This window comes from Numida meleagris, chromosome 19 (genome assembly GCF_002078875.1).
Source record: "Numida meleagris isolate 19003 breed g44 Domestic line chromosome 19, NumMel1.0, whole genome shotgun sequence".
In the NCBI taxonomy this organism is placed as follows: Eukaryota; Metazoa; Chordata; class Aves; order Galliformes; family Numididae; genus Numida; species Numida meleagris.
Genome location: NC_034427.1, coordinates 818,653 through 844,333, shown reverse-complemented (window position 1 = coordinate 844,333; position 25,681 = coordinate 818,653). Strand labels below are relative to the sequence as shown.

At 44.2% G+C, this 25,681-nt stretch overlaps 1 protein-coding gene across 4 annotated transcripts in view; it reads left to right on the top strand.

Moving 5' to 3' along the window:
* The window catches only part of RALGAPB (Ral GTPase activating protein non-catalytic beta subunit), a 63,773-nt gene continuing 39,938 nt past the window's right edge, over positions 1,847–25,681 (top strand). For 3 of the 4 annotated variants that reach the window (XR_002444155.1, XM_021416514.1, XM_021416512.1), the window contains exons 1-9: positions 1,847–2,089; positions 7,606–7,818; positions 8,532–8,734; positions 13,490–13,653; positions 14,359–14,545; positions 16,764–16,895; positions 18,056–18,234; positions 20,773–20,921; positions 21,032–21,248. Coding sequence is in view for 3 of the 4 variants with exons in the window: in XM_021416514.1 (XP_021272189.1) it covers positions 7,636–7,818; positions 8,532–8,734; positions 13,490–13,653; positions 14,359–14,545; positions 16,764–16,895; positions 18,056–18,234; positions 20,773–20,921; positions 21,032–21,248 (1,414 nt within the window). In the remaining variant the exon portion in view is untranslated. Of the gene's footprint in view, positions 2,090–5,437; positions 6,974–7,605; positions 7,819–8,531; positions 8,735–13,489; positions 13,654–14,358; positions 14,546–16,763; positions 16,896–18,055; positions 18,235–20,772; positions 20,922–21,031; positions 21,249–25,681 lie in introns of those variants that run through there. The other variant, XM_021416513.1, reaches the window with a different exon arrangement.

Here is a 25,681-nt window from a genome sequence, read left to right as displayed (position 1 = left end):
GGGACAGGCACGCGGTGGTGTTGAGGCTCCCGGCCGAGGGGCGGAGCTGCTGCAGGGCCAGTGCCGGGCCTGCCCACGTCAGTCCGGGAAGCTTCTGCCAGCTCCCGAGCAGCTTCTGCCCTTTGCGCTTTCTCTCGGGAGGGGACGAGGGAAAACCAGGGCAACAGGCAGTGACCTGGTGCGGTGCGCAGGCTGCCGTGCCTGCCGAGAGCATCGGGAACACTACGGTCATACGCAGCAAGCGCTACCGCCGTGGTAAGCGCCTGCTAGGAAAGCACCTGCTCGTCCTCCTTGCCAACCGCGGCTGCGGCCATACAGACTGCTCTGGGCTGCCCTCGTTGTGCCAAGCCAGCAGAGCACATCTTGGAGCGCCTGCGTGGGCCAAGGCGTTCAGCGGGAGCCGCCTGCCACGGTACCCAGCTCCGCTCCAAAAAGCACCTGCCATGCTGAACGCGTCACGTGAGCTCGCGCCACATCGGCCCTATCCTCTGCTCACAGAACCGGAGAACAGCCAAAGCCGGACGGGACCCACAAAGGCCACCGAGTCCAACTCCTGGCCCCACACGGGACCACCAAAATGCAAACCCCACGTCCGAGAGCATTGTCCACATGCTCCTTCAGCTCCGGCAGCTTGGTGCCGTGACCACCGCCCTGGGGAGCCTGTTCCAGCACCCCCTCTTCTTCCACAAGATACCACGAGTTGCTTCTAATGCAGCTCAAGGACGGGATCTTGTTTGGAATACAAAAAGACACGAGGACGTTCCCAACTGCAAAGACCGCCAGCCACTGCAATACACTGCAACACCAAAATGGAAACGCTTTGCGTTTCCTTAGTTCCACTCCACTGACCATGAAAGGTAAAGCACGGCAACGCCAGAAAACCGGACGATACAGTCAGTTGCCTTCGGTGCCATCTCCGAGGAAGCACCGCAGCTGATTGTTTTGTCCTTTGTGGCTCATCGGTCAAGCTGAATGAGGGGATAATTTGTTGTATACTGCTGGAATCCTGGAGTAGTTGAGTTTGAGTACTGGGGAGGGTGTGGGACGCCTCAACCTGAATGGGGGGATAATTTTTTGTATATAGCTGGAATTGCGGAGTTGTTGAGCACAAACAGTGGGAGGATGTGGGGCGCCTTAACCCGAATGGGTTTAAAATATTGTAATAAGTTTCTAAAGTAATTGTAACAGCCACTCCTTGTCTTAGAAATACTATGAATATGCATATAGTCTTTCTATAAATGAAGGCGTCTACCTGCTTTCGATTTGCAGATAAGGAAGGGGCTACCCCTTCTGCACCCGGCGTGCGCGGTGCACTGAATAAAACATACCTGCTTTATAACTACTTTGTGGTTATAGAGTTTGATTCTGCAAGTCAAAGCCTTAACACTCCTTTGGAAAAACACAGGCATTAACACTCTTTTGGAAAAGCACACGTAGCGGGTGCAAGGGGAGAGAGCAGAGAGGTGCCTTGCCGGAGGTACTGTGGATATATTCCGCGTTCTCCTCTCCAGTGCTGCCGAGCTCCCAGGGACGCGGGCGCTCCGCGGCGCGGGGCAGGGACCTGGCGCCTGCTTGTGGGGACCCGCTCGAGCACAGGTGCCGCAACGCCCCTCGGAGCAGGAGGGAGGTACAAAGGACAAGAGAGTACTGCGGGGCGGAACGGGCCGCTGAAGGAGGGCGGCCTCGGGCGGGGCGGGAGAGGTGGGCGCGTCCCCTTTAAGAAGAAGAGGACGGCGGAGGCGGCCGGCGCCGCCGCGGCCGAGCCGCGCACGCGCACGCGCACGCGCACGCGCACAGCTTTTCCCCGTGACTTATTCGGCGCTACCCGCGGCAGGAGCGGCTCGTTGGGGGTGGGGAGTCGTGGGCTGGTGTGGGTGCGCGTGCGCAGGGCGCCGTGGGGCCTGGCCGCCCGCCGTGCGCTTTGTGGCGCTGCCGGAAGCGGCCGCGGTTTGCGGATCGAGGCAGCTCGGTGCGGCGTCTCCCTGTGTCGCCTCGGCCGCCGCGGGCACCATGGAGCCGGCGGTCTGAGGGCGGAGCGGCCGGCCCTGCCCTGCCCGGCCCGACATGCCCGCCGGGCTCTTCGGCTCAGGTAAGGCCGCCCGGGCCCGACCGTTCCCCCCCCCCCGCGCCCGGGCCTGTGGCGGCGGCCGCTGCCCGCTCGGCTCCCGCCCTCCTGGGGCCGGGTTCGCTGCGCGGAGCACCGGGCCACCCTCAGCGCCGGGGTTGTGCGGTGGGCGCCGAGCGGCTGCTGGGAGCGGGTCGGCGGGAGCGGGCTGCGGAGGGCCCCGGCCTTGGGCCTGTCCTGCCCGGCTGTGCCCTGCCCGGGGCGGGGGCCACGGTTCGGGAGCTGTGCCGTGGGGAGGAAAGTTCTGTGTGGCTATATCTCTGCGAGCGGCAGGTAACTCTGTGCCCGTTCTGCTTCCGCTGTAGTCCCGTTTCTCTTCAGCTGCGCGGTTGGATGGGCAGCAGGCCCTGCCCGTCTCCGGGGCAGGGAGAGCGGCTCCCGGCTGTGCCGAGGTGCGAGGAGCCGCGCTGAGGAAGGAGTGCAAATGTACCGTAAGGCACTGAATGGAAACTGTTCTTCAGCTGGTTCGGGGAAGTGCTGTGCTTTGCAGCGGTGTTAACTGAGCAGTTTTGGGTGCAGGTGGAGCCTGTGGGAGCTCCTTAGGTTCTTGTGTGGTCAGCCTGAAGGATCGCCTTCTCACCCAGCTCTGACAGATGGAAAGGCAGCCAGAGGCAAAGCAGTAGTACTATCTGAGTGATGGAACCTGAAAGCAGTGTAAAATAGCCAAAACGTATAAAGCTGACTGATTCTGCTTTCCTATGGGTTGAGGAATGCTCAGATGTGACAGCTCCGTACTTCTAGGCTGCTCCTCCATGACAGGTGTCTGGGCCCTATGCTTTGGGAGGGCTGCGTCCAGCGGTCTCCTCAGAACCCAGGTAAAATGGGGCTTTGACCCTGTGAGTGGGGTCTGCTGGGGAGAGATGAATCCCGTGCACCAAGGCTTAAATGGGGATCGCCATTGGATTTGTGTACTGACTTATCATAGAATCATAGAATGGCCTGAGTTGAAAAGGACCTTAAAGGTCATCGAGTTTCAACGCTCCTGCTGAGTGCAGGGTTGCCAACCACTAGACCAGGCTGCCCAGAGCCATGTCCAGTCTTGCCTTGAATGCCTCCAGGGATGGGGCATCCACAACCTCCTTGGACTTCTTCTGCAGCTGGATGATAAAATTGGGCAAATTTATGTTCCCTGGGCGAGGGGAGCTGTGATACTCCTCTCTCCCACTCAGCAGCACTCCGACTGAATGTCTCACCTGAGCTGGGACTGGGGCCATGAGTTCCTGTTCTTTTTCAGCCTCATCTCTTCCTGCCTTGAATTGGGGATCTTTCATTTAATAGTAATCCTGACGTGCATTTCCATTTATTCTCTAGCAAAATACTGACTTTAATCAGAGCAGGGCCTGCAAGCTGCTCTACATGATGTCTCTTAACATGCTGTGTTCCTGGGGCAGAGGCACCTACTGGGTGGGCGCTGAAGGTGGGTGCCTGGAGGATTGTGTTCTTCTTCAGTCCTGCAATGGTGGTGCTGAGTCAGTCAGTCCTGCCAGGACCTAAGCCAGTCTCTGTACTCTCCAGCAGAAACTTGGAGGGCAGAGGGGCAGCAGCAGTGGCAAGGTGGGGCAAGTGACTACCTTGTTTTCCTTGAAATACTTTTGAAGTGTATTTAATATCCTAAAACTTAATGGTGTGCTTCCTTTTATCTTGCTGCTACTTTGTTGTAGGCTCTGCTGTCTTCAGAGCGGTCTTCCTTGTGTGTCTCTGCTGCTTGTCTTCATGTCCGCTATATTAATATTATTGTTTCCATTGAATTTGCAGTTCAGTCTCTGTCTTATTGGTTCTGATGAAACCCAGGAAGCTCCCATATTTTGGAAAGGCTTGTCCTTGTGCTCCAAACCCTTGCGTAGTAGGCAAACATTTAGTTTTGCATCTGAAGTTTCTGAGCATGAAGGGCTTAGTGTTCCAGTTTGCTCCTAGCCCTTGTTGCACCTGCTCTGAGAGCTGCTTCCTACACAAACATCAGTTCCTTACCCTTTCCCTGTGCACACTTCAAAAATCCCACCGCTGCTCTGAGCTCCTGTGTGTTCCTTCAAAATAATTGCTGTTGTTTAGTTGTTGTTTAGAACTTCACTGCTCTAGGAGGCAAAATATTTTGGCTGCACCTACTCCTCTGAAGGCTTTAGGAAATAAAACTCAAATATCACGATCTTTTTTAATTTTACGAGCTTATTAGTGACTTTCTTATGCTCACCAAATTCTAGAGTGTCTATGAACTGAAGATCTTTGGTCTTAAATGCTGAAACATCCTTCTCTAGTTTTATATGGTAGTAGTTATAAAAATCTCCAAGCTGAAATGGCTTAGAAGGGAGTGTGTTGACATGCAAGCTATTTACTTTGCTGAGGAATACTGGTACCACGCTCAGTTCTATAGTGGATGGCATTTTTAACTTTGCATCTCGCTGTTCTTCCACCAATGTTAGTGTTGGGAGTTTCTTTCCAGATCCATCTACCTGTAGAAATCTGAGGTTGTTGTATTTACTGCAGAACATAAATGTGTTCTGTTTCTAAACTTGTGTGTAAAACTGCTTGGTGAATTTACTCGTTCTATTTCCTTTTTGTCCTCCTTCTTCCCCTTAGTTAGGTAGTCTGGAACCCTGGGAGCCCTCAGTGATTTGAACCTGTGTCTGTGTAGATATTCTCCTAAATTTCATGCAGGTGATGCTCAGGTATTGAGCCAGAGTGCTATTTTTGAAACTGAAATGCGAAAATATTGAAGGAGCAAATTAAGGTTAAAGAGCACTGGTGGTACGGAGTAAAAGCTGCATGTTCTTTCAGTATTCTGTAGATGTTTAAGTAATTTGAGACAAATGCAGACTCTTCTGAGAGGGTGTGTCCTGCTTCTATGAAGTGTTAGGTACCTTTTGTGTTGAGCTTTCTAAGCAAGCTACAAGACTGTATGTTCCACTTCCACAGATTGAACGTAAAAGGAGATGTGGTTGTGGGGAGACTTACTGGTGTTGTTAGCTTGTGTCTGATTTCAAGAAGTTGAATTGCAGCTGGGTTTGGCTACAGCACTGCCATGACAGGTAACAACAGCTCTCAGTTCAAATGGCAGTTAGTGGGATCTAAAAAAGCAAAGTATCTTTTAGTCCTTGCAAATAAAATGTTCTGGTAGCTACATGTAGCAGGTAAATAACCCAATGCCTCTGGAAGTCCTAACTCAAAAGGTCTTTACATTGGCATTAGTTCCTTGGTTCATTATTCCTTGTATGTTAATAATATTTCCTCTATGCAATGTCCCAGGCTTCCCTTGGTCTTGCCAAAGATGTAGATCTAAGCGCTAGGTCTGTAGGTCTGGCAGGAGGCCAGCTGTGTGTGGCACCAAAGGCTTTGGTTCCCCCGTGCTGCTGCCAGACCTCTCACAGCTGCTGTGGTGTATCCCAAGTATGTGACAGACACACCACCTCAGAGCTTGGGAAGTGTCAGCCGACAGAGCTGGGTGCTTTGCCTTGGCAGGGTGGGAGTAGGCGGTCACTTCTTCCATTGCCGCGCGCTGGTATGACAAGGGCCTTTCAAAATGCTTCAGAATTTGGAATCCCTTGTCCTCTGGTTTACTTCTGTCTTCCATGTTGAAGCTTTCCAGCCTCTGGGCTACTCACAATTTCCCTGTGCTTCTGGGCACAGTGAGTGTGCTGGTGGCTGTCGGCACACTGATACGCTGGTGCTGAGCTGATAGCTGGCACATGCTGGCACTGCTTGGTTTGAGCCAGCACTCTGTTCCTCAGGTGGTGGTCGCTGCTGCAGTGGGCTTCGCAGCACCCATGGGAGGGCTGGCAGGGTGCATAGGGTCTGCAGAAAGGGACAGCATAGCAGTAGGGAAACATAGCTCCTGATTTAGTTCTTTGGCTGCAGTTGTTACTAAGGATAATGGCTGTAGCTGGGATTGTGGGTACTGTTCACTTCCTGTTCTCCTGTCGCTGTGACTTCTGTGTCCCAGCAGCTAGTGTCTTGGCAGCTTTCCTCCAGGCTGTGGAGTTATGTACAGGCATTTCTCTCCCATTGGTCTCAGAGGAGGAGAAAATTCCTTAAGGACACAGAAAGCATTTCTGCCAGCTGTGCCTGCTCTGGTTATTTGCTGTCAGCCAAGCATGCATGGCTGCTGCCTTGAACTGGGAAGGACACAGTTTAGGAAACCAAGATGTGCTGCCTCCTCATAAGGGAGTCATCAGGCTTTTTACATAGGGTTTTAGGTGTAAATCAGCATTCAGGTGGTTAGCTAAGTAGGCAGACTTGTTTAAATGGTGTCTTGTCCCTAAGAAAGTGCGTTTCCAGGCCTGGCTTGTTTGGTTTGTTGCCAAGGAATGCTTAAGGGAGGCCCTGAAAACATTTGCTATGTAACTGAGTAGTTTCTGAAATGCCCAGCAGCTGCTGGCGAGCAGTCCGCGGAGCGCTGTTTGTGACAGCTTGAGCGCATCCACACTGTGGCTGCTGCATGCTCTCCTGCCTTTCCTCTGGTGCCAGCCCTGCCCACCTTGTGCTGTGTTGTTCACGTGGTTGCTGGCTCAAATAACTGATAATGGGAAGGAAGGAGCTAGTGCTGTGCTGCTCTGATGGCTTGGGCTGCTGTGCGCCTGCTGAAGTGCTCTGTGCTGCTCAGAGTGGGTTTGCAGGGCTGCTGCCTCCAGGAGGGATGCTCCTTCCATCCTCAAGAAATTTGTGCTGGCTGAGCTGTGCTGGTGCTGCCAGGTGAGGCTGTGTGCGCACGGACTTCAGCAGGATTTGAAACTCACCAGTGCATATGTGAGTGTGCCAGGTGCGGGAGCAGTATGTGGAGTTGCAGTGTACCTGTGAGGCGATACATGATTTGAGTGAGTGCTCCACGAAGCTCAGTCAGTCCTTCCAGCAGTTCAGGTAAGCACACTTATCAGTTAGGCACGTTTCTCAGCCAGCGGTTTTGGGTGTTGCCTGCTGCAAGAGAAATACTGGGAATGTAGAAAGAGGCCTGATTTGATCTTCCAAGATCATATGAGTGAGGTTTTCTGTCAGTTTCATGGTATGTGTTTTTAACTACTGTTGAACTGAAAGCAGTGATAAGGTATGAACAGGAGCTGTTGCTTGCCGTAATTGAATACTTCTGGAGCAATTCCCTATTTAGCTAAGGAAGCTTTATTACAAAGTGCCTTTATGGCAGGGACTGCACCAGCTGAAATCATGAGGTGAAGGTGCTTCTCCAGAAGCTTGTAGTGTCACAAATGGGCTGCCAGATCGTAACTGAAAGTAAAAGGAGGGGGTGTCAGTACACAGAAATCCCATTAACTAAGTTTATGAATCCTAGGGTAACTTTCGATTCTTTTAGCATTTGGTATCAGCTATATTAAAAGACATTAAGGTTAAACAACAGCAGTTTGATTTTTCTTACAGGACTTGAAAGGTATACTGCAGATGCTTACATACTGAATTTACAACGGCAAACAGCTCCAGTTTTGGTAAATGATTTCATAGATGCTTCTACTGATCATGTTTCTTCTTTCTTGCCCCTCCAGGTGTTACTTGGTTTGTAGTATAGAGGCACTATGTACTCAGAGTGGAGATCCTTGCATCTTGTCATTCAAAATGATCAGGGTAATACCAGTGTACTTCACAGCTATCCTGAAAGTGTGGGGAGAGAAGTGGCAAATGCAGTGGTGCGTCCTCTTGGGCAAGCTCTAATCACATCGTCGGTTGGAAGTGAGAGTTTGCTGAAAACAGACAAAGAAGTAAGTGTATTTCTATGGAGATCATAGTTTTTTTTCATGCTAGAGGGGGTCTCTTCTAAGAGGCTATAGAAAATCATTTTCTTTAATAATCCAAGTTTTCTTAAATGTACTGTATTTTTAGGTTAGCAATCTATGTAATGTTTGTGCTAACAGCCAGTTCATAGCAATGACGTACTTCATGACCTAGTACGAAATGATGTGTGGTATTTAGTGCTCATCTGAGCTACTATACCCAGAAGTACAGGCCAAAGGAGTTGGGGAAATTCAAAGAATTGAGTTGGTTAACACATTAAAGCCTTTGTAGAGCAACCTTTGTAATTGCTGAAGCAAGCATGTGACTTTAAGTGTTGATCTTGTATGAGTATTTGCTAGAATCTGAAAGTCTTCTGCTACACCAGTTTATGGTTGTCCAGCTCTTTGTGTGTTCTGAGGAATTCTTTCTACAGTTCAGACTGAAGATATTCTTTTTGAAATCATAATGCTTTCTGAAAACATTAAGTCATTAACTTGAGCATGGTAGTGATGGGTTGTTGGTTGGACTTGGTGATTTTAAGAGACCATTTACAACTTTAATGATTCCGTGATTCTAATTTGTGTACATCAGATAGCTTTAGTTATGTGGTACAAGAAATTATTTTTGCATTATAACTAGTGTGCATTAATCATTCCTTACTTGCTAAAATTTAGTTTCAATAACTTCACTTTATTCTTAGGTAAAATGGACTATGGAGGTAGTTTGTTATGGACTGACCCTCCCTCTGGATGGCGATACTGTGAAATACTGTGTCGACGTATATACAGACTGGATTATGGCTCTTGTATTACCTAAGGACTCAATTCCTTTACCAGTTATTAAGGAACCAAATCTTTATGTTCAAAGCATTCTCAAACATCTCCAAAATCTCTTTGTACCAAGGTGAGTATCAGGTTGGTAGTATCTAGGGAGGGATGCACAGGCATTCAGAGCTGTAGTCAGCAAGTAATCTGGCAGAAAGGCATGATGAGCCATGCAGGCTCTTGATTAAGTAAGACTGTTATTGTTACAAGGAAGGTGTCACTTCATCCATGTCTTGTTGTTACTTCTGTGTTTAGACATATAATAACAATTGTTCTAGAAGTAATTGACCGGAGTGGGATAAAAAGTTAAATCACACGGCTGCTTAATAATGTGTAAAAATGAGGTAAGTAAAAGCACATTGTGGCAATCCCATGCTATGTTTGTTTACTTCTCCCATCACATCAGAAGTGTAGGCATAGAGAAGCTACTCCCTGCAAGGTTGCCACAATTTGCTGCCTTCTAAATGAGCATAGTCATGTTGACCATGTTTTGCTGATAATTTTCAAGGAGCCCTGCAGAAGTGCTTGCTATCTATCAATCTGATGTTACTCTTAACATCCTTGGATAATAATGTTGATACGCATACTTCTAGCTCTTAGACAAAAAGTTATGTTGCCTTGAGTGCTCTCAGCGTTACATTTCATGTGTAGTTTAGGACAAATGTACTTGATGGTGTTGAATACAGGTTGACTAAAGAAAAGGATGTTTTAGTAGTCCCCTGTGAAACAGTACTTAGGTAGTAGCTACCTGAAATCAGTACAGGTCTGGAGGTACCAGACCTGAAGTAAACAACCTACTTTTCAGAAGCGTTAGTGCTGCATCAGTGCAAGTGGCCTTCAAAACGTTCTGCTGTGCTTGAATTACTTAACTTTATCTGAAGGTTGTGTTGATAAAGGGCTTTGAAGAGTAATTCATACAACTTCGAATAAGGAGGTCATTGCTGTTTGATTGTTTCAAATTCTGCAACCCAAACTAAGTTTTAATTCCTCTTGAGGCACAATGGAGGAAGGTGTTTCCTTTCTCTTTAAAGGACAGTCAGGGAACCAGCAGAGGGAAGAAATTCGAAGAAAGCATGCTTCGGATTAGACTTGTCCAGAAAGCTGTCTCTAATTATTGGTCATTTCTTGGTCACTGTGTTGGAGAAGTCAAGGAAAGGTAAAGAAACCTAGTCACTCCCTTCATGGTCTGTTGGCCTTTAGCCTAGAGCTGGCTGATGCCTAAGCTGGGCTTTGTCATGGGACTCTGTAAGAGTAAAATCAAAATTCAATATATAGTAGCCTGGTATGAAAAGAAAACGTGAACCTGTGTCCAAGAAGAACAAAGAAGTAAGGATACCTCCTCACTGCTGTCTTTTTACCTTCAGTTTCAAGCCATGACCCTGAATACATTTATGCACAAGTTTCAAATATTTTACAGTTAATAAGATTATTTTCAGATGACTTAAGTATCTTATGAATTGTACTGTTGAAGGCAGTCTCTTTTTTTGGGGAGGGCTTTGTTACACTGCTTATTCCTTTATCTGAAGTTTTAAGTCATTGTTTCTCAATAAACAATTCTCAAATGAAGGAGATATTGAGTCTTGGAGTCCTTGTACATCAGCATTTTTTCTTATGAAAGCAATTGATGCAGGTTCCAGGACCTCTGCTCTCATTTTAAGCGCAAGATCATTTTAACTAAAGGCAGTGATTAATTTTCCAATGCAGTAATACATATCAGTATAAAACAGCATTGCAGTGGAGCATAGAAGTTGGGGTAGAAGGTCCAGATCACCTCCAGTGGCAGCTGAGCACCTTCAGATGTTGTGTAGACATGTTTACTGTATCAAAAACACTGGGCGCTGGGAAATGTGAAATTTGTTAAAGAAGCCTTCCTGCAGCATGTCTGTCCTGCTAGAGCTGTTGTAGATCTTTAGTAGGTGCAGAATAGAGTTCATGCTGTCCAGAAACCGTTATTTCCCTGGCCCCATGGAGAATGTACTCTTCCCCTGTTTATTAAGCAGCTTTTCCTGTGATCCTTGGCCATGTTTTGCACTTCTGCTCCAACTTCATTTATGGAGATTGATGCAGGATGGCAGCCCAAGTGTGATGTCTGCTGAATGAAACAGTTGACTTCTCTGCTCATCCTGTATCTAGATGTCATGACTGTAAACCTGTGTGCACATACACCACAAAGTATAAGATCTCTGTTTTTCTTCCCCAAGCACCTGACATGTATCTGAAATACTGTTTTATTTTTCTTTTGTACCTAGTGCCTTTTCAGAAAAAAAGATCTTAAAATGTTTCCTTCAATTGAGCAATGCAAAAACATGATATAACAAACATTAAATATAGAATTATATTGTGTGTAATTCCTTTGAGAGAAAGGAAGGGCTTATTTTCTTAAATGTCTGGGCAGAGGAAGAAGAGACTACTTCCTCGTACCATACTGCTACAGGTGCCTGGTGCTGATAAGCACCTGCAGAATGCTTACCCAGGAGCTCTTGTAGCAACCTGCATTGAACTATCTCCTGGAAGTCTCCTAAGCAGTGGAAAACACAAAGCCCTACTTGCAAACCTATATCAGGTAGAGGTTTGCGTTTCGATAGCTTCCTTCCTTGGCCTGGTATCCTGACAGTGCGGAGGGTGCTTGGCTGCCTTAGAAGTGGTGGTTCAGAGTTGTGGTGATCAGTGATATGTACTCACCAAATATGAAGCAGAAGTGTATAAACCATTTTAGTTTGAATACTCAGCTGAAGTAACTGTTTATGTGTACCATCCTTCAAATAGTGTGGTACTGAGAAAACAAGAACACTGAGAGATGAGCAAGTCAAGCTTCTTTTCTTCTGTCTGTCAGACACACTAGAGAATAAGTGCATCTTTCCCTGCAGCGCTGCCCTGCCCCCGTCTGCCCCTGTTGAATGGAGGGCTCCTTTTCATGATGTAGCTGAGTACTCCCTGAGCGACCCCCTGGCTGTCCATCTCTAGCAAGGCTGTGATGTTCAGGGAGCCTAGCAGACATCTTAAGCAACAGTGGTAGTTATTACTGTTAGATAAGATTTTAGTACTGCAGGCTTTTGCTTGAAGTGTGGGAAGAAAATATGAAAGCTCTCTTTGCTCTGCCCTGTGGAAGATGGGAATGTAGATGTGGCCCTAGGGTCTTCTCTCCAAGATGTCTGGAATCTCTTGAGAGACCACGGACATGTGACTGGCCAAGCATAACAGAGGCCTTTTTAATAACTTCTAATTTATGTATGAAATCTTGGGAACAATTCTTGCTGTACAAATCTTTGGATGTGAGTCTGTAGAACGTTGCTACTAGAGTTTGCCACTTAATTGACTTCGTGGAAAAGAGGAACTGGAAAAAGGATGGAGAATGAAAAGTTGCCTTTCCTGCTTTTGCTCAGAAGTTTCCCATTAGACACAAGGAGCTCCTATTTGTACGTGTGTTAACGTAAATTTGTTAAAATCTTAGGGAATCAATTCTTGAGACACGCTTTGAAACTTAAAGAATGACGAAATAAGGATATTCTTTGCTTAAAAAATTTGCTTTGTTGTTGCTTGGGGGAAAAACAGTGCCATAATGGGGGCTTGCTTGTCCCAAGCTTTGTTGTTTTACCAAGATAATCTGTTAGCATCAGCAACACAGAACAACCCGTTGAAGTTCTGAACTATGACTAGTACTCTGCAATTTTGCGTTAGGTATTATCTTGTCTTTTTGTAATCTTGTTTCCAGTACTGTAATACAGTTTGTTTATACTACAAAGATAAGAGTTGATGGTATTTTTAAAAAGCATCTATCAATACATGATCTCAATTTGAACTACTATTCCCTGAGAATAGCAGATCTTTGTCTAGTGGATCTGCGTGTTCTTAAGAGCTCACTGTATGATGTGACTTGTGGTTTACATTGCACTGAAAGTGCTTGGACACTAGTAATGCTACTTAGTGGTCTGGTGGATGGTAATATTTTTATTTATTAGCAAATGGTAGGACGACTTAAGCTTACAGCTTGAAATTTCAAGTTTGCAAGTCAAAAAATGGCTATCACATATTGCACATTACAATCAGTAATCTCTTTCACTCTTCATTCTTTCACTCTTTAAGCTTTTGGGTTTGCTTAGATTTGTTTACCAGTGTCCTCAGATACTCTCCAGAACACTTCATGTTACTGTTCTGTCCCCATTCTGCCTTGTACAAACTGATTGGAAGAGAGCCTGCTGCGCGTGCAACACCTCGCACTGTGTGACTCAGCAGAGGCAGTGTGTAACTGGCACTTAAAGTAGGGAAAAACTTCACACTGTCAAATTCTTCCCTTTCTTCCCTCCTTATGCCTTCTTCTTTTAGTCTAACTTTCCTATTTAATGACCCTATTCCAGATTTTTTTTCCTAAATGCAAGGGATTGGTGGCAAGAATTGGATGTACCTTTGGAAGCAAGAGGTGAACAAGGAAGAAGTTTGTTAACAATGTTTTCTTCTAAATTCAACACTTTCTTCTGACATAAATGTGGAACAATTAAAGGTGTCTTAACAATATTCACATTGTTTGTCCTAGTAAATATTTCCTTGTTATAATAGATTATACTTTCTCTGGTTAAAATGTTTGCTTTGTGTCGGTGAGTTCCATGTCATGTAAAGAAAAGCATTATGGTACATCTTGTACTTGTTAAGGCAGAGTTAGGATGCTCAGAGACGCAACTGTGATGCATACATGTATCTTAGCTCATGCTCTTGGCTCTAGTTGTCATGTTGATGTTTCCTCTTGTAATTGCTCAAAGTTCCGATTGTTGTACACACTGCTCTGCAGTGTCTTCCACTTCCTCTTTGGAGACTCAAGTAGTGTTTCCTTCTCTTGCAGACCAGACCCTGGATCTAGTCAGATTAGACTGTGCTTGCAAGTTTTGAAAGCGGTCCAGAAACTGGCTCGTGAATCAACAATTATGGCGAGAGAAACCTGGGAGGTTTTGTTATTATTTCTTCTTCAGATTAATGACACTCTTCTAGCGGCTCCAACTGTGCAAGGTTTGTGTTAGACTTTCATTTGATCCAATTACTGGAAAATGCTTTGGCTCTGCTGGATGTTGAACTGCTATGGAAATGGGGGGAAACCTGTTAAAAGCTAGTAGTAGCCACCAGAATGCAATAGCTCACTCCTAATTCTGCTACACTACTCTGAAATAAGGCACTGTCAGAGAAGATTGAGTGCATTGGAACTGAGTCAGTTCTCCAAAATACGTTTTTGCAGAACGATGGACTCGGTACACAAAGAGTTCATAGCGAAGGGTTTAGATAACATTGTGCCCAGTTTGTTTCACTGAACCCGTAGGGCCTGCCTACTGAAAAATAACATTATCAGTTTATAGCTTAATTAAAATGGAAAAGATAACCAATATTCTGTTTTATAAGACAGCCTAAGATCAGTAGCCAAATTCCCAGTATATTTATTGAAAAGTACATATGACTGGGTTTTCTCTGTTATCTTTGGACTTGTAAAAAAGTTCACTTAGTGTAGGAAGCAATTGGGAATTACTCTTAAATGAAAAAAGATTAAAAATATGATGAAAAACTTTGGAATCTATACAGTTAAGGCTTAAACCGAAATCTAACATGTGAGATGTAATTGTGACAGTTGTGAGAGTCCTTTAGTATCAAGGTATTCCTTGGGGAGATGTCTGAAGTTATTTAGATTGCATACTCACTAAAGGTATGCTTCATTTCTGCTATAAGGTGGCATTGCTGAAAATCTGGCAGAAAAGTTAATTGGCGTGCTGTTTGAGGTGTGGTTACTGGCCTGTACACGGTGCTTTCCAACACCGCCTTACTGGAAAACTGCCAAAGAGATGGTGGCCAACTGGCGACATCACCCTGCAGTTGTGGAGCAGTGGAGCAAGGTCATCTGTGCTCTTACTTCCAGGTAGGAGAAATCGTGCAGGAAGAAATAGACACCTGCTGGTATGATCACAGCTTGATTTCTCTAGAGTTTCTTGTTTGTGGGATGCACGGTGATCCCAGAGTGAATGAGCAAAACAAAGTGCTTAACAAGAGATTCTACAAATGCACTTGGCTCTTATGGTTTGAGCGTGTATGTGTCTTCATCCTGCAAGTGAAAGTCTTAACTGGTTTGTGCCCGTTATTGTGTAATCTCAAGCATTTCTCCAATAATCAGCACTTTATTCTGTGTGAATGTCTATCAGTCTCCTTCACTGACTTTCATGTTGTGTCCTGTGAGGAATGAGTCGTTAGCATTAGTGTAGTATTACAATTTGTATGTATGACAGGCATCACCAAGATGATTAGGTACTTAGCACCACTGAGCAGTGTCTGTGTGTTTGAGGCATCTCCTGCTCTCGAAAGCTCCAGTGATGCTATGGGCTGGCCGTGTGGCTGTGATGGGGCAGACGCAGGCTGTGGTCTCCTTCCTCTGTAGGAGCGGTACCAAGCCACACTGAGCATGGAACTATGAGGAACTGGTGGAGAGGTTAGGCTGTAGCAGGAGGCCTCAAACAGCGAGGGGAGCATCAGTACCGCCAGTAGTGCTGGGGTCTTTGTGGCACGAAGGCTTTGTGGGACAAATCTCATCCTTGTGGAGAAAAGAACTTGATGAAGTGGGGATCAAGGGGGAATGAGTCTCCCCTGATACTTCAATAACTATTTGTATGAAAGTTTGAAAACGTATTAAAATTGCTGCATTGTGAAAAATTAAATACTGAAAACTTGGTTTTTAATTACTTGTTAAAAAAGCAAGTGTAAACAGATGTTTCCAAATTATGCAGCTAATTGTTAAACCTGTGGGAAATAAAGCTGCAATGCAAGTTTTGCGTATTTCCCACACCATTTCTTTAGCTATTTTTAGTTCATTCGATGTAGCATTGCGTAACAGAAGATATTTTATGATTCATTGATCTGAAAAGCACAGCTCTGTATCCAAACATGCGTTGGCGTTCTGTTCCATGCACTTCATGCCCAAATTTTATCTTTCACTGTTGACTAACAGTCTTAGTTCTGTTGATTCACAGTAATCTGCAGGTTTGCTGTAACATTTATTTTGCTAATCTGCTGCATAGTAATGTTGGTTTATATTTAATCCATAGGGAATGGAACTCCTCTGATACTAACTTTAAGTTTAGTGGTATTTTAGGCTGAATTTTTAGTACTTAAATAAAATTAAAGCTTCAAACAGTTAAAGTGCTATTCCAGTGAACAGTTGTCTGAATTGAGTTATCAGCAATCAGCCTTGAGTAAGAATCTCAAAGGGAAACAGCAAATTATATTTGAAACTTTGTACCCTTATGCAGTGTTAATCTGTATCCATAGCTATGACATCACTTCAGAATAAAACAAGGATCTTTTGTGTTGCCATACCAGTAGGTACTCCTTTTACCCACCTAGGGTTTTATAAGTCTATTTTAACTGATTGTGCTGGATATATGCATTACAACTTATTTCTGTTTGTAGTCATTCTTGAATAAGTCCCAAATGTCAGTTAAGATTCTATCACCTTCCTTGAAGAGCTAGTTTCTTGCAGGCCATAAAAGAAGAACTGCAAAGCGATGTGTTCTTCTGCAGCACAAAGATGTGGGGCATGACTTAGCAAAAAAAAATGTAAGCCAAAGCTGATGCTAGGTTTCACTGGGGTGGTCATGATTAGGTAATTTTGCAGCAAAACCCCATAGGATGATGCCTCCAGGGCACAAAATGCGAACAGGGGCATCCAGTGTGGCATACTGCAAAGTGGTTCCTGCTCAACACAGGAGTGTATATTTCTGTTCTGGACTTGAAGAAGGCCTTGTCCTAAAGTTCATCTACTTCCCTGCCCAAACAAATCACCATGACAGATTGTGGTTCCCTACATGCTTTGACTGTCTTTTACATGAACAGGCTGCAGTGAATAGTAACTCAGCCTGTTTAACTTTAGGAGTAAGCAGGACTTCTGTTCTCCCCTGCTCCCAGCAGCAGCTCAGAGAGGCTTACTAATGAGGATCTTGAATCACTTCTCTAAACCGTTGTCCTCATGGTATTGTGTCACTGTAGGTCTCCTCCTGGCCTCTTGCTGATTTCTGTGAGGCTTTGCTGCACTGTTATATTTTGAGGAGTATTAACTTCATGACAGATCTGTCTGACTTGCTTTCTAGATTGCTGCGTTTTACATATGGACCTTCATTTCCTCCATTTAAAATTCCTGAAGAAGATGCTTGTCTGATTCCTCCTGAAATGGACAATGAGTGCGTCGCACAAACTTGGTTTCGCTTTCTACATATGCTGAGGTATTGTAGCTACAACCATCCATAGTTTATGTTCTTGCATCACATTTGAAAATTTTCAAATGAAAAATTTCTCTGGAGTTTGCTAAGCTTTATGTACAAAAGTGGAATGAAGTGTGAGAGACATGTCATACAAGTGTCCTGCAGCAGTGTTTTTAGCTATGTGGCATTTTGGAGGATCTTAAAAACAGGACTTCAATAGAATTGTGTTTCTCTGAGGTAGCAAACAGGAAAAGCAGAACTATAACTGAGATGTGTACTGCTTCCATTTGCTTCCCAGGGTGTTACATTTAACCTACAAAAGATTATTTTTAAAATGGTTGGATCTCTTTGCTTTTATAAAGAAAGCTATATAGTTAATTTTAACATCTCTATTACTCTTCCTCAAACTTGCAACAGAACGAAGTGGTGTGCTTTGTTCTGGGGAGTCTTGGGGAAGGTATCACGTTAATGTTCCCAGTGGACAGCGTAATTGATTTTTTTCTCTAAATACATTCTAACATTTATTTAGGTTTAAAACTTACTTATTTTACGAGTTAAAATTTATTCTTCATTTCTTATAGTAGCATTGCAAGTACTGTAGTCTCCCAGTCTGGGCTTACTGGTGCAGCATTTGTATTTGTCAGGAAAAAAACAGAAACTTTTACAGCCCACTCCCTCACTTTCACTTCATTTTTTTTTTTGCTGATGATGTGTAATTTATCGCTTACCTTTTGGGAAGAATCTTAACTATGTAATATCTTTAAAATGGAGTTCAGAAGTCCTGAATATTACTGCAACTGCAAGATTGTTCTCTCTAGGGCGTGCTCTGCCTCACTGGGTCTTAGTAAATTTATTAAGCCTATTTGAATGTTTGAAGCTCTTTAAAATAGTGAATTAGTATTTTTTTTGTTAAATGTTTGAACACAGTGTGCCACTACTAGCCCAGAAAGGAAAAGTTGACTTCTGTAACTCCTGTGATGGAGTAAAAGCTACAAAAAAAGTCTCCAGTAGAAAAAATGCTGGTATGAGATGTTGACATTTTGAGGGTTTTTTTTATTTGATGCTCTCATGTGTTGCTGTTAATTAATTGCCTTAAAGTACTACGTCTCTAAGCATTCTGGAAATCTTAAAAACTGTCCTTAAACTGACTTAAAACATATTCTCTTTCTCTGTGTGCACAGTAATCCTGTGGATTTGAGTAACCCAGCCATTATTAGTTCTACCCCCAAATTTCAGGAGCAGTTTCTGAATGTGAGTGGGATGACTCAAGAACTGAATCAATACCCCTGCCTTAAGCATCTGCCTCAAATATTCTTCCGTGCCATGCGTGGGATCAGCTGTTTAGTGGATGCATTCCTAGGTAATGCTTTAGACTTACCTGTGGGTAGGTGGGAACAGTAACCTCATCATTACTTTCTTTTTTTTTAAATCTGTATTCTTCAGAAAACAGATGTAATCATTTATCATTTGCAAGTATATCCTAAAATTGATAGGAGGGGGAGCGAAAGCCACTTTTAAATGACGCTCTCTGTACACAGTAGTTATGTTTGAATGCAGTAAGTTGCTGTTGACATTTTATTAGCACTTTTTGGCATTTGTTTAGAACTAAGGTCAAGTCCAACACTAACGTCTCTTCCCTAAACAAGGCTTCTTTTTCCTTTTATCTAACCAACAATACAAGTGTTACGCTTTTAGCATGTTGTGAGTGCTGACGACTTTTTTTATTGACTTTGTGGCACCAGCTGTGTGCAGTGCCCATTTACTGGGAGGTATTGATTTTTGATTGGCATCTTCAGGTACTTATACTCGAGCTGGCAGTTGCACTTAGTTTAGGATTGATAGGTGAATACTACTGCTGAGAAGAAGAGCTGTGTTTCTTTGCATCTGCTGGTAACCGAGTTGTTTAGGTTCCCCTGAAAAACAAGGTTAGATATAAGCACTGGCTGCTAATTTTTAAGTGACACTGTGCAGCACTTGAAATCTAAGGCCTTATTCTGAGTACTCTTCAGACTTACTGAAAATTCTTCGGAGTTAATGTGCTATCGTAAGCTCACTAGAGCTGCCTGCCTCCTACTGCTTTTTTTCTTAAATGTGTGCAAACAAGTGCAGCCATCTGCCAGAAGTGTGAGTTGATACCGGACTGCAGGAAACTTGAGCGGGTACAAAAACTGTGCAGAAACAAAACAGGCTGAGGAATTAGACAATATTGGTACTGTATTCCCCAGTGCAAACAAGCTTTGGTTACTATGTTTTTCACTTTGGTAGGAATAGCATTGTTTAAAAAGCTACCGAGTAATAGAAAAGAGCCAGTTGTCAGTTTTCACTTCCACAAATTGTGGCTGTTCTAGAAAGTTATTGAAACTGTTTCTGTGATAGTGACTTTTAAAACCAGTTGTGTGTACTGCGCTTCTTCCAGATTCCTTGCCACCAACTTTAAGGAATTTTAATGATTGCTTTTTACTAGTACGAGATGTGAGATATTAAATATTTGGTAGTCCATCAGATACTACCAGAATTTGTGAAAGGAAAGCTGTATGTAGGCAAAATGTGGCCTCACTTCATGGAAACAACATCTTTTCTCATTCTGCTAACCTGTGATGGTTTTGAGCATTTCCACTGAAACAATAATTAAATAAATAGGGCAAACTGAGAATTAATATGGAGAGAATTCTTTGCTGTCTATGCAAGCTGAATTAAAAAAAAAGAACAAAAAACAAAACCAACAAATAAATATAGCGCTTGGACACAGCAGAACTCTTGGTGACATCAAATACAGCACACGCACACAGTGTGTCCTGGGGAGAAGTATGGACTCCTTCAGCTAAGGCTAGTGAGAAATCTTGTTACCTTCTACACCAAGTGTCAAAGCACATTGTTTTTATCTTGCCCTCTCTGGTACGTGCTTAGGTGATGTGTGCATTTGGCAAAATATTGCGCCTTATTTTTCACCTCCTCAGAAAAATAAATTGAAGTAACGGAATACATTTCACAGTGCATACGTTACCCTCTGCTTGGGGCACAACAGTAGTGATGCAGCAGAAGTTCATTGTTTTGTGATTTGTATACAAAGCATTTGGGTACTTCAGTGTAGTCAAATCTTCAGACATGATGTCGTTTAGCACTTAATTTTTCAAATGGGGCATGATGGGGGGTGCTATTCACTGAAATGGGAAGAGGTACTGTTTGTTGCTTCAAATTTGGCAGAGGAAATTTCTAAGCTAGTTGCTTCAGAATCTGTGACTCTTAGAAAGAGTGGCTTCTTATGCAGCACCAGTACTTCCCTGAGGCTGGGCTTCGTGAGATGGCTGATCTAAATTCTTGCTGCCAGAAAATTATAGCTTGCTCAGCATTCTTACCCATCACTTGCACTGGCTGTAGTATTTGTTCAGTGAGGTGATTCAGCTTACTAAAGGAGCAGAAAGCAGCGCTGTGTATTGGTTTTGTCTTGATTTAGTGAGCTGAGTTGACTGAGGGTCAGATATCCTAGAGCTGTCTCAGAATGGCCTGTGGGGTGTAGGTTGGAAAAGAAAGGCAAAAGTGAGATGCACCTGATTTTTGACAGTAGTGAGCTGTTAAATTGGCTTTGGCAAGTGAACCTTGGTCCTTTCCTTCTGCCTGCTCCTAGGCTTAGTACTCCCATTTGTGTTTTCCCAGGTTCTGAACTTGTGGTTTTCTGTTAAGCATTTGTTTATCTAACGCAACCAGAGTTTTCTTCTATTTGTGCATTTATTTTTGCCAGTAAAAAGGAAAATGTTTTCTTATTATGGCTGTTTATGGGATTGGGGAGGGAAGGAAAGCTAGTCTATTTATAGACGGTCCAAAGGCTGAGTAACTGTGCTGCCATGTATGAGTTTATAGAAGACTTGCTGAGAGCTTGCTTGATTTTTTTGATCTGCAGGCATTTCACGACCCCGGTCGGACAGTGCACCGCCCACGCCAGTAAATAGGCTGAGCATGCCCCAGAACACTGCTATCAACACGACTCCACCCCATAACCGAAGGCATCGGGCAGTGACTGTGAATAAAGCAACGATGAAAACCAGCACTGTAAGATTTTGTATTCTGCATATAAGTATTTATCCTGTTGGATAGCTTCCTTGGTTAGAAGAAGTGATTTTCGTTTTTCTAGGAGCTGATTTATAATTCCATTCAAACAGGTAACTACTGCACATGCTTCGAAAGTGCAGCACCAACCGTCCTCTACTTCTCCGCTCTCTAGCCCAAACCAGACAAGTTCTGAGCCACGGCCACTGCCAGCTCCTCGCAGGCCAAAGGTTAACAGCATCTTGAACCTCTTTGGATCATGGTTATTTGATGCAGCATTTGTTCACTGTAAACTTCATAATGGAATAAACAGAGACAGCAGCATGACTGGTAAATATTACTGAAAATATGTATTCATTTTTTTCCTTGTTTTATTGACATTTCCTACCTGCAAGATTAACATAAATGCATAATCAGTAAATAAAAAATAAATCCTAAGTGCTGTATAGTGGTTAACCCCTCCCAGCTGAACCAGCACCGGCAGGTGTCTGGAGGCTGTTAAATTAAAACAAATAAATAAATCACTTTTCACAATTAAACACTCACTTGCTCTAACAAGTAGGGTGGTTGCAATTGTGCTAGTGGGAAAGATTTTATACAGTGAAGAAAATAAAGAGGCAAGAGTCCATTTCCTGGTTTGAAACCTGCCTGAATATATCTTGGAGTAATGGCAAATTTTTATAGTGACTCCTATGTTTGCAGAATTGTCAAACCTCATTGCAAATACTGCACAAAGTGATAATGCTTTTGGAGAATGTTATGTAAACAGATGATCCTTAAAATAGCAAGTTGCTTTTTTTCAATGATGGTCGCTACATGTTCCCATATATGGCATGATCCCTTGCTCGTCTGCAGTCCTCAAGTGCTAGATTTATTTCGTCTCCTACACTTTGCTCAGCTCTAGGAGTTAGATATTTTGAGATATGATAGACGAATTAGGGCTCTGCTTGGAGAAGCTTTTAAGCACTCTCTTTTCTCAGTCCTTGCGTTTTTTTCTGTTCTTTATATAGTACTTCAAATGTCTTCTAAACTTATATGAGAGATCTGTCCATCAGAAGCTCGCTGGCCAAAGTAATAAAAATAGAGGTTTGTTGCAGCAACTTGGATTTATAATAATACTCAATATTAGCAGTTAAACTGATGAACTTTCCTGTTCATTGTACTGCAAATCCCATTCTTCCTTTGTGCAGAGATGATGAGTTTAGGATTTCAAATCTCTTAAAACTATTTTAAAGTAAGTACTGAAGAAAGATCCATGCTGCTGAAACTCTGTAGAGAGGCACCATTCCTTTGGCCATCTCAAGGTCAGCTGCTCAGCCTCTGCCTAAATAAGAAAACATGGCAAGACTTCCAAGGAGATAACCTCGTGCAGTTTCTGTTGACTTGAAGTATCAACATCCTCAAAGTCAGATCAAAGTCAAAATTAAAGGGCTTATTTTCTAGGAGACTAATCTACAAAACCTGATGCCTCCAGGTGAAATCTTTTACTCCTTGAACTTTGTAAGGCAGAAGGTGCCATGCTGGACTGGTGACATGGGCCAAAAAGGCTGTACACTGTGGTTCCTCTCCATCACACAAGTGAGGCCCATCATATCTTGGAGTTGTGCCCATTCACTTGCCTCTGCTTATTCTATCCAAAATAGAATCATTAAGGTTGGAAAAGACCACTAAGATCACCTAGTCCAGCCATCAGCCTGTCATCATCGTGCCTGCTAAACCACATCCCTCAATGCCTCATCTCCATGTTTCTTGAACACCTCCAGGGACAGAGACTCCAACACCTCCCTGGGCAGCCTGTGCCAGTGCCTCACCACTCTTTCAGAGAACAAATCATTTTTAATATCCAACCTGAACCTCCCCGGCACAATTTGAGGCTATTAGTGTCCTAGGAGAAGAGGCCAACTCCCACCTTGCTTCAGCCTCCTTTCAGAGAGTTGTAGAGAGCGATGAGGTCTCCCTTGAGCCTCCTCTTCTCCAGACTGAACCATCCCAGTTTCCTCCCCCACCCCTAATAATCTTGTGCTCCAGACACTTTGCCCTTCTCTGGACATGCTGCAGGGTCTCAATGTCTTTCTTGTAGTGAGGGACCTAACACCGAACACAGCACTCAAGGTGCGGTGTCACCAGTGCCAAGTGCAGAGGTACAATCACTTCCTGCTCCTTCTGGCTGCACTGTTTCTGACACAAACCAGGATGCCATTGGCCTTCTTGGTCACCTGGGCACGCTGCTGGCTCATGTTCAGCCGACTGTCAGCTGACACCGCCAGATTCTTTTTCTCCATGCCACTTACCAGCTACTCTGCCCAAAGCCTGTACCACTGCCAGGGGTTGTGATTAAAGTGCATGACTCTGTGCTTGGTCTTGTTAAAGCCCCTCCCATTGGCCTCGGCCCATTGATCTAGGCTGTCCAGATGCCTTTGTAATGCCTTCCTACCCCCAGGCAGATCGACTCTTCCTCCCAGCTTGGTGTCATCTGCAAACTTAGTGTGGGTGCACTCAGTCCCCTCATCCAGATCATCAATAATGCTATTCAAGAGGGCTGCCCCCAATACGACCCCTGGGGAACACTTCTAAAGACTGGCTGCCAGCTGGATGTGACTCCATTCACCACCACTCTCTGGGCCTGGCCATCCAGCCAGCTCTTTACCCAGTGAAGAGAGTACCCGTCCCAGCCACTGTCTGCTAGTTTCTCCAAGAGAATTCTGTGGGAGACAGTGTTAAAGGCTTTGCTGAAGTCTAGGTAAACTATGTCAGTAGTCTTTCCATCATTCACCAGTTGGGTCGCTTGTTTGTAGAAGGAGATCAGGTAGGTCAGGTAGGATCTGCCTTTCATGTACCCATGTTGGCTGGATCTGATCCCCCAAGGTAAGGCTTGTGAAAAGAGGTTATTAGAGAAGGGACAGCTGATTGTCACAATCCCCGTGCTTAGGGAAGAGGATGAAAAGATGTCTTGTTATGACTTCTTTTTGTCTATAGGTTGGCAATGCCAGTGTTTCATAGTCCATCTCCCATTCTCAACAGCCTGGTACAGTAATGCTTATGTCACTAGCTTGGATGAGTTTTGCATGTTTGACACTGCTATTGATAAACCTTTTGTAAGCCTCAGGAAGAAAATTCTCTCTCTACAAGACCAAGGAGATATCACTGCCCTGGTACACCTTTCCAGAAAACTGCATCTTCTGGAGTGTTTTTTTTATTCCTCTTACTGCATGTGACACAAATTTTCAACAAAGCCTGATGTGATGTGATTTCTAAAGAGATGTTCATGAGCTACCTGAGAAGAAACCATGCAGAATGGGATGCAGTCTCAAGTTCTACTTCAGAATTTAGTTCAGCTCCTTTAAATGAGCCTTGCTGATTCACAGGGTCTAGCACGTCATCTTTCTCCTGTCTTACAAGAAGTCTATTTGATGAGCTTTACGAATTAAGGAGCAGTTGGTGAAGGCCCAGGCAAATGAGTAGATTTTGCTTTTCTGGTCCTTTTGCTTTTCTTCTCGATGCAGTGCCTCATGTTTCTGATTTCTTCAACTCTTTCACCTCCAGAAAGGGAGTCAAGAAGAGTAAGAAGGGCGTTTCTGAGGTGGAAAAAATATGCAACTTTTCGTAGGTTTTGAGCTGATAAATACTTGGGTGGATGGGAGAGTAACCCAGCCCACTCTAGTTGACCTTGCTTTGATTTGAGCTGGATGCCTGACTCGGTGATGTCCATGTGTTCCAACTTCAACTATTCTGTGGTTCTGTGAATATAAATAATTCTCCTCTCTTTTCAGTTTTCTCTTATTTCCGCGGGAAAACTTGTACTAATCCAGAATCCTGCGACAGTTATTACAGATATTTCACATTTGCAGTTATAGTGTTTTTAGTCTGTGTCTCTTTAGGAAAAGAGAGATTGCAGAATTATTTTCTCTGCTGAGGTTAGCTGGAGGTAATCTGTATACAGCTGAGTGTTGATGGGGTTTCATCATCTAGAAAGCAGTCTTCCTGTTTGTTCTGAGCCTCCTCCTTCCAGATGGTCTTGCATAGTTGTTTGGATTCTGAAGACATAACAGGGATCTTGCCATCATCAGTGCCAATGCTCTTGTGCCTATCCTGTGTCAGGTTTTAGTTTCTGCATTGAAGCCTTAATGGTGAAGCTTTATGGCTTTGGAGAAGGCAGCTAGTAAACATTCTGTATTGTGGGAAGAGAGGAAAACGCTCTGTTCTAAAGAGTGTGTTTGGCATTGAAAGGAATCAGATATTGCCAGTACAGTCTGTAGAATTAGATGGCTCGGTGAACATTGTTTAAGTGTGGTGTGATTTGCTCCACATGGTCGGTTCTTGATAAAACTCCTTAAGAAATCAATTGGGAAGGCGTTAGACAGGCATCCCTGAATATGGCCGCTCTGGGGGCTACGTGCATGTGCTGAGCTCCAGCTCGTCGGCAGGATGTCAGACACACTGGGCCGTACAAGTGTGCTGCTGCTCATCGCTGTCCTCAGCAAACAGTGAGGACTGGGAAAACTCGTTACTCCCTTGTGCCAGCATTTCAGCAATTGGATCTTCCAGATGATGGGCTTCTTCTTAAACCTTGTTCCTGAAGAAGTCGCAGGCTTGCCAGCCATGTGTTGTAAAGTGGCTGGGGGAGTTGTGCTGCAGGTGGTTGCTGATGTCACCCAGGTGTTGTTGGGCCTCAAAGCAATCTTGGGGGTAAAGTTTAAGCCTCATCGCTTTTGGCCCTCCTGTTGTTATTGTCGTGCCTCAAAGACTGTAATAGAAGGTCCAGG